At 32.3% G+C, this 19,316-nt stretch overlaps 4 protein-coding genes across 4 annotated transcripts in view; 3 read left to right on the top strand and 1 right to left on the bottom strand.

Moving 5' to 3' along the window:
- Positions 1-2,444: 2,444 nt before the first annotated feature.
- Positions 2,445-3,999, bottom strand: HELRODRAFT_169116 (hypothetical protein; the record flags this gene model as incomplete). The annotated part of the gene is made up of 5 exons (XM_009014993.1): positions 2,445-2,499; positions 2,935-3,109; positions 3,187-3,302; positions 3,609-3,715; positions 3,880-3,999. 5 exons carry the CDS (start codon positions 3,997-3,999, stop codon positions 2,445-2,447), a joined length of 573 nt encoding a protein of 190 aa, XP_009013241.1.
- A 768-nt stretch (positions 4,000-4,767) lies between these two features.
- Positions 4,768-8,087, top strand: HELRODRAFT_97947 (hypothetical protein). The gene is made up of 4 exons (XM_009014992.1): positions 4,768-4,805; positions 4,968-5,067; positions 6,956-7,155; positions 7,908-8,087. The coding sequence occupies exons 1-4, from the start codon at positions 4,803-4,805 to the stop codon at positions 7,962-7,964; spliced, it is 360 nt and encodes a 119-aa protein (XP_009013240.1). The 5' UTR covers positions 4,768-4,802; the 3' UTR covers positions 7,965-8,087.
- Positions 8,088-9,864: 1,777 nt separating this feature from the next.
- HELRODRAFT_169115 (hypothetical protein) lies at positions 9,865-11,250 on the top strand (the record flags this gene model as incomplete). Its single annotated transcript, XM_009014991.1, has 2 exons — positions 9,865-9,980; positions 11,022-11,250. The coding sequence occupies 2 exons, from the start codon at positions 9,865-9,867 to the stop codon at positions 11,248-11,250; spliced, it is 345 nt and encodes a 114-aa protein (XP_009013239.1).
- Positions 11,251-17,391: 6,141 nt separating this feature from the next.
- HELRODRAFT_169114 (hypothetical protein) overlaps positions 17,392-19,316 on the top strand; it is a gene marked incomplete at both ends in the record, with an annotated part of 4,274 nt that continues 2,349 nt past the window's right edge. The window contains 2 exons of the mRNA XM_009014990.1: positions 17,392-17,539; positions 18,270-18,382. Of these exons, the coding sequence (XP_009013238.1) occupies positions 17,392-17,539; positions 18,270-18,382 (261 nt within the window). The remainder of the gene's footprint in view (positions 17,540-18,269; positions 18,383-19,316) is intronic.

The raw sequence follows: 19,316 nt of genomic DNA, 5'->3' as shown, positions 1-19,316 counted from the left end.
AAAATAATAGAAATCAGATATTAAATACGATGAAAAATTAACATGATGGTGGACTATTGTTGGATGCTGAAAAGGGAGAATTTGACGGCTAAAGAATGTGGTAGAAAACCAAGAATAACTATTTGTCCTTAATTTGAAGTTTCATGCTTTATGTTTTTTCATTTCTTTCAATGATCCTCTGTAATCTCTTAAGGGACCGTTGAGGCCGATGGTATTCTTCTATCTCTCCAAAATCCTTTTCTTTCCCTCGCCATCTTCATTGAGCTCAATGTTCCAACCCCCGTCCATTCCGTGATATCATCCATCCACTTCCTCACAGGTTTTCCAACTTTTTTCTTCCAGTCCCTCTTTCTCATCAGTACTTTTTTGATCAGTCTGTCGTCTGTCATTCTGCAGATGTGCCCAAAGATACCCAGCTTTCTTTCCTTGACACTTTCATACACAGTTTTTTGTCTTCCAAGTTGTTTTCTCATGGCATCGTTTCTTATCTTTTGTCTCCAACTGATTCCCAGCAACTTTCTATAACAATGCATCTCGAATGCTTCCAGTTTGTCTTTGTCTCTTTTCTTCAACGTCCAAGCCTCACATGCATACATCAATGTAGAAAACACACACGCTTCTACGATCTTTACCTTTGTTTTTGTAGATGCATTACCGTTTTTCAATATTACTTTCAAAGATGCAAACATTCCTCTCGCGATTGCTATTCTTCTATCAATTTCTTTCGAATAATTATTGTCATCAGTTATGAGGCTGCCCATAAGGGATTTATATAAATTGGTTCACTTGTTCGAGCTTTTCTGCTCCTATCTGGAATTCATCATTGTTTCCACCTGCTTCCGAAATCATTATCTTTGTCTTACTGCTGTTGATGTGTAGTCCATGGTTTCTTCCACCATCGTACGTCAACTCGATCAGTTTCTGTAGACCCTCTGCACTAGATGCTAGCAGATCTATATCATCTGCAAACCTGAGGTCCCTTATCACTCTGCCTCCAATGTCGATTTCCTCAATATCTGCATTCTCCATTTTTTCCAAGGCTCTTTCCAACAGTGCTAAGAACAGTAATGGTGATATTGGATCTCCTTGTCTACTTCCTATGCTCGCTTTGATCCAGTCTCCCAGCTCTGTACCTACCTTTACTGCCATTGTTGACTCCTCATAAAGCCCTTTTAGCACCCTTACCATTTTTGTTGACACTCCCATACTTTCCAAAGCTGCCCACAAACCTTCGTGCCAGACTGAATCAAACGCCTTCTTAAAATCCACAAAACAATGAAAAGTTGTTTGACCTCTGCTTCCTGCATCTTCCAACAATAGTCTCAACATCAGGATTTGCCGGACTGCATGCTTCATGTACTTTACATTTTATTAATTTTTTTGTAAAAAAAATATCTGAGTATTATTTTGAACAAATTATTTTGTAAATAATCGTGAAGATAGAATGTTAAAATAATCAGTAAAAAAAATAAAAATATTAAAATTGAATTTGTGAAAAATTCTGACGTGATAGAAATCAGCGTGCTTGAATTATGTTAGAACATTTAAAATATGAGAGACATCTAAAAATTAAAAAAAATGCATACCATTATTGTTATATCCATTATTGTTATACCGCCCCATGCATAAATGAAATAAAATTAAAACATCAAATGCGTTGTTGTAACGGTAATTCTCAAATACCAATAGACTTTTTTCATTCCTAAAAACGATATAAATAACGGTACTAATGTGTCAAGTTTCCGTTTATGAATTGACATTAAAAACGTATTTGTCTGAATTATATTTGATACCCTGTCAATAATATAACTACCTAAAAAAAATGTCGATTTATGAGGTGCTAGAAAAACATATTTTGAATACTTTTAGCAATTAAAAGTGAGCTTTCCTTTTCCTGTGTGGTCTCTTCGTTGAAAACGTTTCAGTTTGCACACGCAGTTAGTGTTCGTTTAATTTAATAATTGTTCAACAGGTTGTTAGCTATATTTGTAAACATGTTTTTTTACTCAAATATTTAATTTAGAATTTGTTAAAAAAAGTACTAAATGTCTAAATCTAGAGGTTAGAGGGGTTCGTTAGGCAGACTTCGAAAATTAATAATTAAATGAAAATTGTGGTAAAACGTAAAAGCATACAAGAAGGACTATGCATGCAATTATTTTTGTGTGATAAGCAAAAATTGTTTATCTTTATAGTCAAAGCTACAATGCAAGAATACAAATAACTTATCAAATTCGAAGTTAGAATGCTGTGTAAGAGGCATGAGGGGCAAATTTGACATTAAGTCGCTGAAAGTTGAGACTCACCATGGCAAATTGGAAGTTCTCAGATATATGCTTAATAATAGTTGAGATGTTATGTACAAATAGAGCATGAAAACCACATATTGAGGATGACAATCAATGTATTTATTCGTGGGATGTGGAATACAGTATGAAAAACGTTTATTTCTGAACATCGCTATAAATATTTTGGTAAATAAGTATGAAACCACGCTTCCTGTTGTTTTACATAGAATAATATTGAAAACTTTAAATTTGGCTCCGCCTGTCATCAATATTCATGACCAGCCGAAGTGCTTTATTTTTTTTCAATTTGTGATTTTTTTAACCGAATCATTTCATTTTTTTATATTTGTAATTTTTAATAAAATTCTAATATCATTATTTATTTATTATTTTTAAAATATGTTATAAACATGAGAACTATTTGTAATTTAATTTGGACATTATATTTTCATATAAATAACAAAACAGAAGTATCATCTAATAATTATCATTAGTTAAAAAAATACAAAAAAAGTTTCAAAATTTTAAACTGCATAATAATGTTGTATAAGTTACAGGGCTTTTTGGAACTGCTTTTTTCTTTCTGCTATGGTGCGCATCCACATAAATTCGTCTAGGTATGATTGTACGTGAGCATCGCACGTACCATTCATTCTCTTGAAATTTTTGTTTGGCGCATCGCCACAAATTCTCCACTCCATTTGTATGCACTCCGTTTACGGCCCGGAATGTAATGGAGTGATATACAGTTTTGTGGGCTAAACCAGGTACGGCTGTTATACTGTGATAAGCAGCCCATTGATCCGTCCAAACTGTTGTACCTAAAATTATTAAAATTGAACTATATTTCATAACCAACAAAAATGAATTTAAAAGTATTAAACTTTAAGAAACCAACCGGGCAGAACATGTCCCTGTATCAATTGCAACAACGTGGCAGCATCTTGTTTATTTACTTCCACCAGAAAGGCATCTTTTGTTTGCGTATCGATGCCTCCAAAAACCCAGTGTGTCCTAACTGGACGTGCATTTCGGTTCCTCGATCTTTTTGCAGATGAAATCTTTCATCTATCTGAACGATGTGTCCGGGGCCACCTATTTGTGCGGGGTTATCACGAGCCCAGTCAATGCATAGATCTCGATATAAATTGAACCAGTCAGGTAATGTATGCCCGACGTCCAAATCTAAAATCGACGCAACCGTAGCCTGGCTAACGTCGTACATAGACCAGAAATACGTCATCGGTTTGAATTTAAAACAATTCGCATCATCATTCTTAAAGAATTAAAATTTTTATAAACAATGGAAAAAAATCATACCAAAATACAATTTGTAAGGGATGATTGGCTATGGCTGTAGAAACTTTCATGCCTAATTGTTTTTGTAGCGCGGCACCTGGAGTTTCTACACCTCCACAAGTAACCATCTGCCGTTAGTGCACTTTCTGCAAACCTTTTGTTTTATTATTTTTGAAAAAAATCAAAATCTGACAAACGAGAAAACTGTACAGCATGCAAGGCAGTAGTATGAAATGATAACAAAAAGTAGTTAACGGAGAAAAAACGTTTTAAGCATGAAAAGTATGCAAACCTCATGTCTGCAAGACAGCGGCATGTCATCGTGGCCGCTATCAAACCATGCTGTTTGGCCCACCTCACAGCATCTTCTTTCTTTAAAATATAATCTATCAACTGAGGGGTATGCAGCCATTTTTAACGTAAATAAGAGATAAATTTTTATTAATGAAAAATATAAATGCAATTGAAGATAGAAGAGAAAATAGGAAAAGGAAAGAATATTACATATTAAAGCTCATGTAAAAGATTACACAGCTTAACTATTACATTTAAATTTAATTTAAATTTTTTAATATTTTATTTTAATATATTTTATTTATATTTTAATATATGACCTTATTTGAAGCGCATCGATTGGTCATCAATATTAATGACATGCGGAGCCAAATTTAAAGTTTTCAATATTATTCTATGTAAACGACAGGAAGCGTGAATGTATCTAATATTTTTAAGATAAAAATGTTTAATTGTATGTTATGTCGTGTTTTCAAAGATTTAAAAAAATTCTTATCTAATTTTGATATCTAATGAATGACTGGCCGGCAGAAATTTCTGACCTGTAATAGATCTGTTGAGTTCGATAAGTCTGTTAAGTATTAATGAGGATAGTTACAGAATTTTAAAGGTCATGACGTTTACCCTAAAATTTTTAACAGAAGTTGCTTCTATGCGACTATTGTACGAATGTATGAATATTCACTTGTTTTATCAAATTCCTAAAAAATCTGGATAACATATCATTAGTAAAACCATTATGGTTATGAAGTTGAATGTATTTTTACTATACTACTTAGTCTTACCTCGGGGAGCCGGGTCTCTGGACGCAAAACGAAGATTGATTGATTGACTATATTAATTAGTTAACATAGCTAATAAGAAGTTATTTATTTTAGCTGGCTCACCGCTGTCATTCAACAAGTCGGCCAGCTTCTAATAATGGTTATTTTTTCTTATTCTTTATTAAGCTGTCAGTAAATTTCTAAACAAATTAATTATTTTTCAAAATTAATCACTGATTGCTTGACAATTATTTTTCCTATTATTTTTTTCTTTCTTTGAACTTCAATATTCAGGGTTTGATATAGTATTTTTTCTCTACAGTCCAATCTAAAAGATGCAGGTAAAGCTCCAACTGAGGAACCCACGATCCATAGAATCAGGATCACATTAACCAGCAAGAATGTCAAAAGTCTGGAAAAAGGCTAGTAGGCTAGTTTATCCTAGATTCATATATATATATATATATATATATATATATATATATATATATATATATATATGTGATTTCTACCGAATTGTTGGCATAAACCTAGCACTTCACACACATCACCCGAATATTTCCACGGCACTCTCTGTATCAGCTTCACATGGCGTTTTCAGATCCATCATTTTTGCGAGATGGCCAGATCCTTTTCTGTTGTGTTTTAGTGGAGTAGTTTTACTTTTTTTGGCATGAGGTTGACAATCCTTATTGTCATCATCATCAGTTTCTTTGTGATTTTGTGAAATCATTTTATGGACAACTTCCAAACGAAACTGCAAGAATGTCTTTTTTTCTGTCTTTTGCCATTATCCTATCTCTGCGATACAGCAGCCAGGAGTTGGCCTGAATCGAATCTAAAAATGGAACAAAACACGTAATTTCCACTGTTTCGTCCTTGCATTCAACCTGGTAAAATAAATACAAGTAGATTTTAAAAATCAATACAAATCTGATGTTAAAAAATTTAGTTAAGTTCTGCTTACCTATAATAACTCATTATCATGTCAACCAAATCACCAAATCCATGTGTTTGTTGTATTCCTTTAAATGACAGGACGGTTCACATTTACAAGAGTCCATTGGTTCAACACCATGTACAGCTGATACCAATAAAATTGACTTTCGCTCAAACCATTTTCTCATCATTTCTTACAGCACAACTATAGCATTCTCTTCCTTGCTTCTTGCAGCATCTTTTCTGATACAAGTTTGTTGCCAAGCTCCTTCATCATATTCCTCATTATCGTACTGGTGCAGTACTTGCTTTCCTTCAACATGTGGTCAATAATATTTACACTTGTGAAGTACCTATCATAATAAACATGGCTTCCTCCTGCCAATGATAATGACAGTAGAGCCACAACTCCTCCACCTAACCCGAGTTTTTTTGTATGTCAGCAGGCACTTTATTGCCCCCCTGATACATTAAAAAATCCTGAACTACGCCGTCACTAGTTGACACAACAATGTTTTTCATACCTGCTGGGTTCGATTTGTTTGATAGGAATTGTTTGGCAGGGGCAGCTTCAGTAAATGGAACCGTTGTTCGTCTATTGCCAATTCTTTGAATCTTGGCAACTGTAACCACTTTTGCCGGATATGCTCAACGAATGCCTTTACCTTTCAAAATTTATCCTTTTTTCATTTCCTCTGTGACATCATTGTCAACCACCATTTTAAGCTTTTAGACTAGACCAGTACATTTTCATTTGAGGATAACCAATGCATGACATCATCACAGAGACACACAAAAATTGACAAATTTCATATGGTGTTGTCATATGGTGGTGTTTTGCCCACCGATGTGATGTTCGCGCAATGAGAGATTAAATTTAAAAGTTCGTCGTTAATGTAACTTTGAAAAAATTGAAAGGGACACCAATGAACCATCATCCTCCTTTATTCCCACAACCGGTTGCAAGACTAGATCAAAATTTTCTTTTATAAAATATCTTGCCCTGCTTCTTCAATTGCTTTCTCTGTTTCTTCTACTGTCATCATCACTGTCATTTTCTTTATCAGAGTCAGTGTCATCAGAATCATTTGATTCAACCTCATGCCCCGGCTCTAAATCATCGCCATCAGATAAATCTTCAATTTCTGATTCATCCAAAGTATCAGGACACGTCTGCAAGTAAAAAATATACAAAAATGGGCTACAAACCTATCCATTTTCCGTGTGTCTGCAATCATGGAAAACCATTTTTATAACTGTAATGAATTTTCTCTTCGTCCACACATGTGGATTTTGGGACTGAGGAGGATACATATATTATAATAGATTTGTGAAATAGTGATTATAATTCATAAATGTACATTCTTTTAGTATGTGGTGATCTAATCAGAGGAGCTAAAGAAAAGCAGCTAAAGGTGAAAGGACCCGTCAGAATGCCAACAAAAATTCTGCGTATTACAACACGTAAAACGCCATGTGGTGAAGGTTCAAAGACGTGGGATCGATTTCAAATGAGAATTCACAAGAGGCTCATTGATTTACACAGTCCTTCTGAGATAGTGAAACAGATAGTAAGCTTTCATATGACATTATTTTGTTAAACAATTTTTTTAGTAAATTGTATTCTGCATACTTTAGGAATTATGGTACAACTCGTTTTGTTAGCTCATTTGGCTTTTCAATGCAGAGTAACATCTACATATTCCATTAATTCTCATTTTTAGTAATAATTCGGTTTTATGTATTCGTTAGCTGCATAAGCAACAGTCATTAATTTGGAAATAATTTTGGTACTTCCAAAGTGTTAGCAATGTGAATATACAAAATATTTGAGATACATGCAACCAGATGAAAATTTTTGCGCCACTCCTCACCAACTTGCCAAAAAAATGTCTATGGCCCCACTTGTTCAAACAACTTGTGGGCTTTTTTTAGTTCCACTACAATTTATCCATGATCACTCATTTATCATTTATTTTTGTTACATATCACTGATTAGTTTTCTATGTTATTCTTTGTTTTTACCAACCAATTCCTAATATTTATTTGTTTTTTTACTCGCTAGTTTATAATAATTTCAAAACATTATCTCATAAAACTGTTAAGTGTTTAAATAATTCAAAAATTTTGGGACAAACTGTAGTAACACTTGATTTAATGCAAGACTTTGTCTAATTATTTTCAAACTTGTGAACCAAGTTTAGGTTGTATTGAACTTAGCATTTGCCTTTATCTATGCAACCTAACATTTTTTAGTACAGCAAAACAATTTATGCAGCAGCCAGGTATAAAAATAAATAAATAAATGTTTTTTATATTTCAGACCTCCATTTCGATTGAACCTGGAGTAGAAGTTGAAGTGACTATTGCTGATGTCTAAGCTCTCTGACTGGACAACGTCTACAATTTTTTGTGGATTTTTATAAATGCAATATAAAGCTTATATTGACTGAATAATCGTCTTTAAGCTTAATTGATGCATTTGAAATAAAGCAAAGCTGTTTTCCATTGTTTTATTTTCTACAAATTAATGTGGTCGGGTTCTGTTTTGCGATGACGTTGAAGATGTTTGCATCAAAAAGTTTTTATATCTGGAATTGCCCAATTCCTAACGACAACCACCAGTTATAAAGCAGTGCGCCTAGTCTTTTTGCTTGAAGCACAAGGCAGTGCGGTTGCAGTTTATCTCGTGCCCAAAAGAGCACTTGTAAGTGTATCTAGCCTTTGGGTCAAAGGTGCCTGTTCCACAAGGCAGATTTAGAATCGAAGATCATCCGCTGTCAGAGCCGTTGTCTTCTGGTACAGTTGGTTCGCGTCATCTTATTCCGTATTCAATGCAATCCAAGAAAGTTTCCTGCCCAGGACTTTCCCCTATCCACCACCTGGGGACGCGCCTCATAGCCAGTGCGCCCCAGCATGAAGTAATTAGCAAAAAAGATACAATAATTTCCGTTACTGAGCACCAGGTGCCTGGCACCCGTTAAGAGGTCGCCCAAAGAATTCCTGGACGCGGACCATACAGAAGGACTTGAAGGCACTTGGTCTCAAGAAGACAGACGCGATGGATAGATCGGCTTGGAGACAGAAATTAATGAATGGAATAAAAAGGTCCGACGCATAACGGATGGAAACTATAAATGAGGATTGATTGAATGTGGTCGGGTTCTTGGTTTGTGCATTTTCGATCTTTCTCAACTGCTTATCTTTATCGGGCGTTCTGTTTTAAATGGATACAGTGATTTGAAATTTGTTGCCATGTATATCGATCTCGGAAAGAACATGAAACGTCTTTTGGTTTCAGAATATTTTTTGTTTGAGATTTACCGATGCATCGACTACCAATATTATGGACACCTTGAATTAAGGACTCGCGGCGCCCGCATTTGGTATTTTAAACTTGTGTTTGTGACCGAACTCGTGTTTATGGCTTTAAAACAATTTGTATTTAAACATTAATGGTACAATCTATCGGTTCTGTGATAAAACAGTACCTACAAGATGGAACAGGTCAAAGAAGTTCGGTAATTAATTGGCTTTTTCGATTAACATTACAAACTAATGAATGCTGAAGAATAAATAAATTTTAATTATAAATGTTCTGTTTTGCCCTTGTTCTGTCTCTGTTCTGTTCATATCATATAGTGTGCGCAAAACCCTTCAGATTGAGTATCGTCTGCATTTTTTATGAGATAATCCGCCACTACGGTGGACCTTGTTTAATTCATCGTGTCATTCCTTTTACTAAAATTAATAAATGTAATCGTTTAATAAAAAGCGATTTCCGTGTTTTTTGATAGAAGCTGTTAAATCTCTGGTGAAAAGCAGTGGATGCATTATGTTTACAATTGTCCAATAAATCAATCACTGTACAACAACCTTGGTGCCCCAAGATCGGTAAATCTTTCTTGAATGTGACTATGTGCATGTGCATGCTATCAAAAACATTCGGAATAACTGAAATATCGAACCAAAAAAAATATTCCACTGAAGATGTGATGTGAAAGCGCTGTACGAAGAAGACAGAGTGACATTTGTTCGTCTCACTAAACTTACTTAAACAACACGTACATCCCAAAATCCAGCAATGTCAGAGTGTAACTGGTGTGCTAAGTTTTTCATGAAAAAACAGCAGCCAGCAGCGTTACTTACCTTGAAAGAAAAACTTCATGTAGAACATGTACGTTTCATAAATCTTGTTTAAAATCTTGTTTATAAATTACGATGATGAATATCAAAGACTGTAACAGCGCTGTTAAACTTTGTGACGTTTCCAGAATAACATGACAGTTGATGCATTTGTAGCCTCGACCAAATTCAACATCGCTGCTGCTGGGGTACTTCTTTTAGCACTTAGTCAAGATCCTCTAGAAAAGTTTTTTAGTAAAGCCAGGCAACGGTGCGGTGGAAATTTTTACGTCTTACAAAATTTAGTTTAGGTGGTCGTGAGAGAACTAACTCGTTTACACAATGTGCACTTTGCAGCCAAACTCTTAAAGATGTAGACAATGAAATTTGTTTACAAAATGTATTTTGTTTTTAAATAAAAGATTTTGATGTATACGAGTTTTTATAAAATAACTATGTTGAAAGTGTCTATGGTTTATACCAATTTTTACGTTATATAGTGATGTGGATCGACCTCTATGCAAAATGAACCTCTATGCAAAGTTTGAAATACCGAGCATGAGCGCCGTCAGCGTTTAATTTAAGGTGTCTATGGCTTATATACACAATTTAGATATACAATAAACTAATGTACGTACATATGATAAGCGCGAGCGTAATTATATCTGTTTGCTCACGTTTATTTTTTATACATGATTTAGGGATGTATATCATACGCCATCACAAAATGTTTTAATCTTAAACATGGAAAACAAGTCGTGTGTTGCCTGTTGTACGTGAAAAATAGGATGTGTTTGTTTATTATTTAAGATAATGAGAAGTAGAAAAATTGTAAGTTAATTTATTATTATACGTTCGTCTTTAACTTTCATTTGAAACTTGTTAATTTTTCAGAAATATTTTTTTATCGATTGTTACGTTATAAATAACAAAATTATTCACAAATCACATTGAAAAATAATTTCCAAATAATTTAGTTACCGTTAAATAGAATTGAATCTGATTTATGACTTTTCGTGTAATTTTTCAAAAGATATATTGACATATACAAGGAATATTTTTTAAACAGTTTTTCTAATAAATTTAACCATATATATATATAAATATATAAACTATAAAAATTGTAAAATTTATCGAGTATATATATATATATATATATATATATATATATATATATATATATATATATATCATACTTAAATGTGTTTGCAAGTTTGAAGCACGTGACTAATTGTAGAGCAAAAATCAGTGTCGCGAGTGACTACATTTTGAGAACTTTAGAACTTTTACCAACGACCACTCACACTGACAGAAATATATTTAAAATGTTATCACTAACGAGAGACTTAATAAAAAAATCTGGTGACCAACATCGGCCCAATGAAGAGCATCAACTGAAGCCTCTTACAATTTGTTATTGGTCTGAATTTATCAACAACCCATCTATAATGTACGGATTGTTTTCATCAAATTCTCGCAAACTGACCTATAATTCTGACAAAGTAATGGTCATAGGCACAAAGGAGGGCATGATCAAGTAAATGATTTTTAATCTCAATAATTTTTATCCCTAGTAAAACTGAATTACTAAATCAATATTTAAAAACTTAATTTAAATATGAAATTTTGTGTTATTAAAAAATGCATCACGCACATGTAAAATTAGGATCATATACCTACTTATAATATCTATACTGGCCCTCGAACGCACCCGCGTACATTTTCAGTGTGCAGTGCGCTGTGCGCTTTAGAGTTTGGTATCATTCTCCAGTTTCCATCACATGAACAATTATTCATTAAATTTTACAATTTTTATAGTTTATTAATAATTTTTATTCGTTTTATTCATTTTTTATTGGATTTACACAATATTTCTTCATATTTAATTTTTTTGCCTTGTGTCATATGAATAGTAACTATCTGAGAACATTATAATTAACAGACGTCCCCTTGTAAGAAACAATAGTGTAAGCATGTATATTTTTTAATGAGCGTCAAATCACGATATTGTGAATATAATTGTGGTGCATGTCCAAAACTACTGAATTAATTATTGAGTGATGGCTTGTGTTTGTTGATATACGGGGCTTCTTCGATTTTGAGGCGAACTGGATGGGTTTTAAACTCGAGAATCGTTGTATTTGGGTCTAGTATAGCTCTAGTAAGAGGTATATGGTTTTCGGTTTGCATATTATTATTATTAATTTATATCGCGTCTTGTGCATAGCTTCAGGAGCGGTTGGATAAACAACGACTTTTGACGTTTCCGTAGGTCTGGATAAACAAAAAGTTCTTTAATAATTTCCTAAAAATTTTGATGGTTGGTTGTTGACGAGTAATGGCAGGCAAACCATTTCATATGGAAGGAGAGCTGTATGTAAAACATTTGTTGACAACTGATAAATTACTGACAGGTTGATGCAACTGAATATATGAAGACGAACGAAGTTGATGAGTTGATAAATGACGCGATATAAGTTGATGAAGATATAATGGTTGAGATGTATTAAGTAACTTGCAAGTGATGACGGCGAGTTTAAATATAATGCGTTGACTTACTGGTAACCAATGTAGTTAAATGAGTGAATCTGTGCTGGAAGATAAATTACTGATATTTAGAACAATTTTTGTAACTCTATTTTGAACTCTTTGAAGTAAAGTTAAATAGTAAGAGGGAAGACCGTAAAGAAGAGAATTACAATAATCTAAACGTGATGGTACGAGATATCGAGCCAGTGCAGAAGCAATATCTTCATGAGAAAATTACGAATATGACGAATAGTTCACGTATAATAGTTACAACATTTTATCAAAGCTAAGACATGGGAATTAAAAGTTGGAGAAGAGTTAAAAGTTAAGCCTAAAAATTTAAGTTTAGAGGTTGAGGAGAAAGAAGAATCAGCCAAGAAAACGTGCGATTCGGGGGACATTTGATAAGCTGTTGGGGAGTACTAAGAAACACTACTTAAGATTTGTGGAGATTTAGCTGAAGAAATTTTAATAAATTCCAATCGTTTATGGCCATAGTACATGCATTTAAGTTGTCAAACTGAGATATTTGATTAGAGGTGGGAATTTTAGCTATTAGACACGTATACAATCAGCGTATTGATGAAAGAGTAGGCTTAAATTTACTGATAGAACTCTTAATTGTTTTATTAAAATGATAATTAACATTGAGAAATTGTTTAATACGATCAATTTTGTACGGAAGATATTAATGTCAGATAAAATTTCGTACGTACGATTGACAAAGTTATACACAACATTATTTTTATAAGGATCTGGACAATAGGAATTATTATGAAACACCTAGCCTGACTTTGAAAGTTTAACATGAACTTTAGTTACAAACTTTCTTTCTTTTTGTTTAATTAAAATTCTAGAAAAAAGCTGTTTTTGGTGCTAAATTTTACAAAAATATTTTAAATGTGAGTTGTTCTGAAAATTGTTCCGTAGGTTGTATATGTCCATAATGGTTTTACAAACGATGAATATGTCGTCAATGTATCGTGTTGAGTTGTCGAGAACGACAATTATTCTAGATTTGAGGTCAGCCATGTAAAACTCGGCAGATATCGGACTGAATGGGAAACCTATTGCCGTCGTGTGTAAATTAAGTGAACCATCCGGGCAAAGAAAAATTCTCTACAGTACATAATTTCAAAAGTTTGAAGTAACTGTGGTGGAACCTCAAGTTGTGGTGTTTTGAATAATTGTAGACGTAATTACAGATAATTTAAGTTGTATAATCGGTTGGTATATTAGTTTATGAGCTTTCAACATCTAACAAGGCCAACGCATCGTTTGTTATCGTTGATGATATCGATAAATTCAAGAGGATTTATCAGAGGTGTCACATGGATTTAGAAGTTTGTTGTTTGTCTTTGCTGAATGGTAAGTTGGAGTGGGACACTGTGAAAATGTAGATCGTCGTGGATTGTTCGGTATGTGTGTCTTCACGTTGCCGTATATGTTGCCAGGACCATATTCGCCAACAAGCTGGGAGAGTTAACTTGTGTAATATATTAGAAAATGTTTTGATGTTTGTTGTGGAATCTTTATGAATGCATTGAAACTTTGTATCATCGGCTAAAATGTGATCAATTTGTTTGTGATAGTCTACCTTGTTCATTACCAAAAACATGTTCGACTTATCTAACATCTTATACAACATCTTGTAACGTCTTATACAACGATGTTGGGATTACTGCAAAAATGTTTAGCAGCAACTATCATTTTTGGATAACGCTGTTTTGTCCTTAGCATTACAATGGCGATGTGCATCAGCTTGTGGTTAGCTGTGTTAGCCTTTCGAATGTGATTAACTGCTGTTTTTCGACTTAATACTTGTTATATATCTAAAATAGAACAGTGTTGTATTTGCGTTTTTATAAAAAGTTGATCCAAATTTTTATATAAATTTTAAATTATGAAATTTGTTAGCAGGAAATTCTAAAACCAGCTTAAACAATCAAAACGAAATTGAGGCTAATATTAAATGTTTGTTTCAGAATTTGACAAAAGGGGAGAATGATTTATTCATAATAAAATATTGATCAAAATAATTTTTGAAAAATGCAGAAAGTAACATATGCAATTTTTTTAATTATTTAGTTTTTGTCAAAAAGTTTATTTGAGAAATAAACGTATAAAAGTTGCAGAACAATTTATAATGTACAGTAAAAATATTCATTATTTTTATATTTATTTCGTTTTTTGTTTCCTCCGTCAGATTCACAAACTCCCTTACTGCTTCGTGAATCATCTCTCTCTCTTTTTCTCTCTCTTTTTCTCTCTCTTTTTCTCTTGTGAATCAATCTTCTCAATCTTCTCTCTCTCTCTCTCTCTCTCTCTCTCTCTCTCTCTCTCTCTCTCTCATAAACAAACATGCACGCACACATGCGTATATATATATATATATATATATATATATATATATATAGTGTTTATTAGTGTTTATCAATTTGCATTCGAATTTGTCTTAATAAATTTTTATCGACAAGATTGAGTCTGTTTAAAATTGAAGCTTTATTTTTATTAACAAACATTTTATCAAAATTATTGCAGATTATATATATATATACATATATATGTATCTAAATATATATATATATATATATATATATATATATATATATGCTGGAAGTGTTTCATTATCTTTTACGTGTTTCATTATCGATGATTCCTCTGTTTGTAAATTTATTGGTAGGAAGAATTCCAATTGGCCGTTGTTGAATATTTATTATCGGATTGATTGATAGTATTGATTCGGCTAGTCGTAAATTATAATGGTTGTCATTGTTATGTAAAGTTTCAACATTGTGGTCCAAGATTTGTCTAGTAATTTTAGTTCTATGATTCTCTTTCATGTGACTCTTTATAGCTCCAGTTTGTATGTGCATCGTGGGTCTTCTCGATAACTTGGTCAACGTCACACCAATATATTCAGAATTATGGTGCCCACACTCACCAATATTACATTTGAACGAATATATTAGATGGCTATGATCCATTATCGATTCTGGTTCTGTTTTTCATCACAAGAGATGACGTTCTTTGGTTGGAGTAGTATATTCGTAGTTTAATACTATCGTTTTCGTTGGCTGCTTGGACGTTATTTTTTATGATTCGTTTTATGATTTTTTCATCCTGTTCGAAAGTGGTTGGCATGTGATTCTTATAATATATTACTGTGTTATTTTTGTTACTATTGTTGGTTGCATTGTTGTTGTTGCCTCGGCTGTACATATCATTAGCAGCGCTGCTAGGAATATGTACAGCCGAAGCGCCTTTTGTTGGCCCGGGTAACACTAAATCAGCAAATTGACGGTGTAGCAATGGGGATCTCCATTGGGAGTACTCTTCGCAAACTTCTATGTTGGACATATCGAAGAAATTTTATTTAAAGAGGAACCAGAGGTAACACCTAATATATACAGCTGATATGTTGACGATATATTTGTTACATATGAAGATGATGATCAAATTGCAAGACTCCTACAACGACTAAACTCGTGAAAATTAAAAATATGTACAGCCGAAGCGCCTTTTATTGGCCCGGGTAACACACTATATCAGCAAATAGACAGCGTAGGAATGGATTCTCCATTGGCAGTACTCTTCGCAAACTTCCATGTTGAACATATCAAAGAAATTTTATTTAAAGAAGAACCATAAGTGACGAAACACGTCTGGCTTAGAACGACTTGGGTGTTCATAGTAATGCAACTTTGGTCGTGATGAGATATGGCGTACTTTATGTACTCGTAGTGGCCACTAGAACCGTGGCCAGTACTTGCGGGAGCAGGTCGAAAATTCTCACCTTTTGTATCTCACGTACTTATGAATTATATGCTATATGTATTTTATTATTATTTTATTTTATTATATTATATAATTAGATTATTGTTATTAGTAGTTATATGTATGTGTATGCTATTATTGTTTGTGTTTTTTTCTACTTTCTTCTTAAATTTATTAAATACTTTATTTCAATTTGAATACTATAAAAATTTCTTCATAAATTTAACCATAAAAACAATTTGTTTAATACATACACCATACTATCTTATCACATGGTTGTAATAACGTTCGCTCAACGCATGCCTCAGTTTTAATTTTAAACTCAATTTTAAACTATATTTCTTTTATAGTTATTATTTCGTTTAGTTAATTTTTAAATACTTTTTCTTACAATTTCATAAATAATTATCAATATATATTTATTTTTCTATGAAAACACAGAGGTAACACTTTTCGCTATTTTATTACTGTAATTGTACGTAACCACACGTCTTTTGCCATAGCTATTCTTTAATATTTTTGTCACATTTACAACCTGAAGTAATCCTACTTTCTAGATAGCAAAAGCTGTTGACTTGTTTCATTTGTTTACCGTTAATGGCAATGGAACAGATTGGAATGGTTTTTATCTTTCTGACAGCCATGTATTCTGTTCTGCTGTTAATTTTTAAGCCTTTTTCACCTCCATAAATCAGTTTAGAATTTGGAAATGATTATTTTCCAGCTTCACCACTGATTCAGGCAGATTTTCTATCTCTCTCATGATACTCTCGTTTTAAAGATTGTACAAATCTAGAGAAAATACATATCCTTGTCTAAGACCTTCCGTGATTGGAACAAAACTAGTCATTTTGTGCCCAACATTTACTGTCCTTTTTGATCACAATACAATTTTTTTAAAAGTCTAAACCTTTCAATATTTCCATAAGTTGTACATGATTCGCGCTATCGAGTGTTTTAATGTAATCAATGAAGCATAAATAAAAGTGTTTTTTAATTTCAATCGCTCGTTCACTAATCATTCAGGTAATAAAGATTACGTTTCTTGTGCGATGATTCTAGACAAAATGACAGCAACAATGATTATAATTATTATTACTTTGTTACGTGTCTACACAGCTTCATTATTATCAATATAATCGTCAAAATTTACTAAGAATAACGGCAACTAATGATGACGCACAGTAACAAAAACTTCAAACTTTCATAAAAATGAGACACAATAAAACTTTTTTTCAGCGCAGATAATGTAGTAAACAAATAATGCATAAAATGTAGAAAAGAATTATGTTAAAAACTTGAGAACGATAAATTTTTTCGCCTATTTCATCTAACATGCCATGAAGCATTTTTAAAACTTGACCTCTTTTCAAAAAATGTTTAGCCAGATAAACATAACATCAATGGAGGACTTGGAGTCGTTCCATGAATTAATCCTTGGTGTTCCCTTACTTCTACGTGTGTGGGTTGCATTTACAAGAAATGATTTTGTTGGTGAGAGTCAACCAAAGTTTCAATTCGAAAGTTTGTGTTCTTAAAAATTTGAAAAAAATAATGAATTCCAATTTTATTACTGTACAAATTTTAATATTGTTGTTATATTATAAAATATTACTGGATGAATGGATGACCATTAAAAAATCGATGATGGACAAAAGGAACAAAATGATTTTCTTTTTTTACATAGCCACTCTCTCTGAGATTTTGTTGTGCGGTTAAAGTGTGAATTAATTAAAATTAATGGGTATATTTTATTTGTGACTGAAAGCGAGAAATTTGGTTTGAACAATAGTCCACTTATGTTAAGTAATTTAAATTGGAAAAATATAATTACAGCATTTATCTCTCTTGAATTAAACCTTCCAATTATTTAGGGAATTATGCAAGATAAAAATATTAAAAAAAAATTTGTGTAACGTAACATTGGAATATAGCTGTTTTTTGAATTAATGCAAATTTGTAGTTATTGTTGCTATACTGTCAAGAGCTCTTTATTTTCATATGTGGTGTTATTTTGCGCTTGTTCCAATCCGACCGAGAAATTAATCACTTTTCGCTTCCATTTAATTTAATTTATTTTCATTCATTTTTATTTAAATTGTCTGAGTTGATTTGACGAAATGAAATAATTGTAAAGAATTGAAAATGTGTTGTCGATTGGAAAAATGAACGAATTAATGGCAAAATAATAATGATAAGAACAACAATGAAAATAATAATAATAATTTCGTTAGTAATAATGAACACCAATCAGAAGATATGGCTCTGCTGGCAGACACATCCCATCCCATGATACGACCGCAATTTGAAAAGGCAATAGATGAGGCTCGCAAAAGCATACAGGCTCGAAGAATTTTTTGTGTTCAGGTTGGTTCATTTATTTTTTGGTTTAATTTACTTCATAAGTATTATAAAAATAAATAGTCCCATAATCAAATCTTTAAATTACTTAATATTATACTTAAGTACTTTATATATGCAAGTCTTGTTGAATATTCTTGTCTATTTACCGTTTATTAATATCTTAATCCGTGACTCAAGTCGACGCATTTGTTTCATTTCGTATTTATTAAAACTTGATGTCATTGTTAAGCTGGCTTAAAACGTTGTTTTGGCACATTCTGCCATCTTCAGTCAGAGCCTTGAAAATGAAACAAATAAATTAAAATGAATTTTAAAAAGTTACATTGAATTTAACGTTTAATTATAATTTTTTTTCTTTAGTTTATTACATTATTTATTTTATTCCAATTTCGTTATTTTATTTTACGTTAGTTACATTAATATTTCCTTGATTTTGAATTTTGTAGTTTCAAAGAATGTGCCGAAGATATTTAATCATTCCAAAGCTAACTTATATATGTTCAATTTTTTAAATAGTGATAAACATGCTAACAAAAAAAATTATACAAATACATTAACTCTGACCATATAAAAAAGCAAATTGTCAAAAATTGGTAACAAAAATCATGTTTATAAACAATAAAAGAAGCAACTTACAAAAATATTTTAATTCTATTTATTTTATAAGTGAAATGTAAAAAAATGGGAATAAATTTCATTATATGTCAACTTTTCGGCTTTTGTTGAAGCGAAACTCGTTGATTATCTCTTCAAAATTTAAACTATTTATTTCATTTTCTTCAATACTCAGCAGTGCCAAGTTGCACAATCGCTGCTGTTGACTCATCGTAGCTCATAAGTATTTAAGTAAAATAGTATTAATTTTAACTTAATAAATGATTGCTCACAAGTAGCAATGGATACACTTATAGTTGGTAAAATTGAAGAGCAACTCGAA

Source organism: Helobdella robusta, assembly GCF_000326865.2.
Source record: "Helobdella robusta unplaced genomic scaffold HELROscaffold_15, whole genome shotgun sequence".
NCBI lineage: Eukaryota > Metazoa > Annelida > Clitellata > Rhynchobdellida > Glossiphoniidae > Helobdella > Helobdella robusta.
Note: the sequence above shows the minus strand (reverse complement) of the source record. Positions and strands in the feature narration are given on the sequence as shown.

Excerpts from the sequence above, each read along its gene's own strand:
- HELRODRAFT_97947 (XM_009014992.1), top strand. Across the intron at positions 5,068-6,955 it reads TGTCAAAAGTCTGGAAAAAG|TATGTGGTGATCTAATCAGA; the intron begins GCTAGTAGGCTA and ends ACATTCTTTTAG. Across the intron at positions 7,156-7,907 it reads CTGAGATAGTGAAACAGATA|ACCTCCATTTCGATTGAACC; the intron begins GTAAGCTTTCAT and ends TTTATATTTCAG.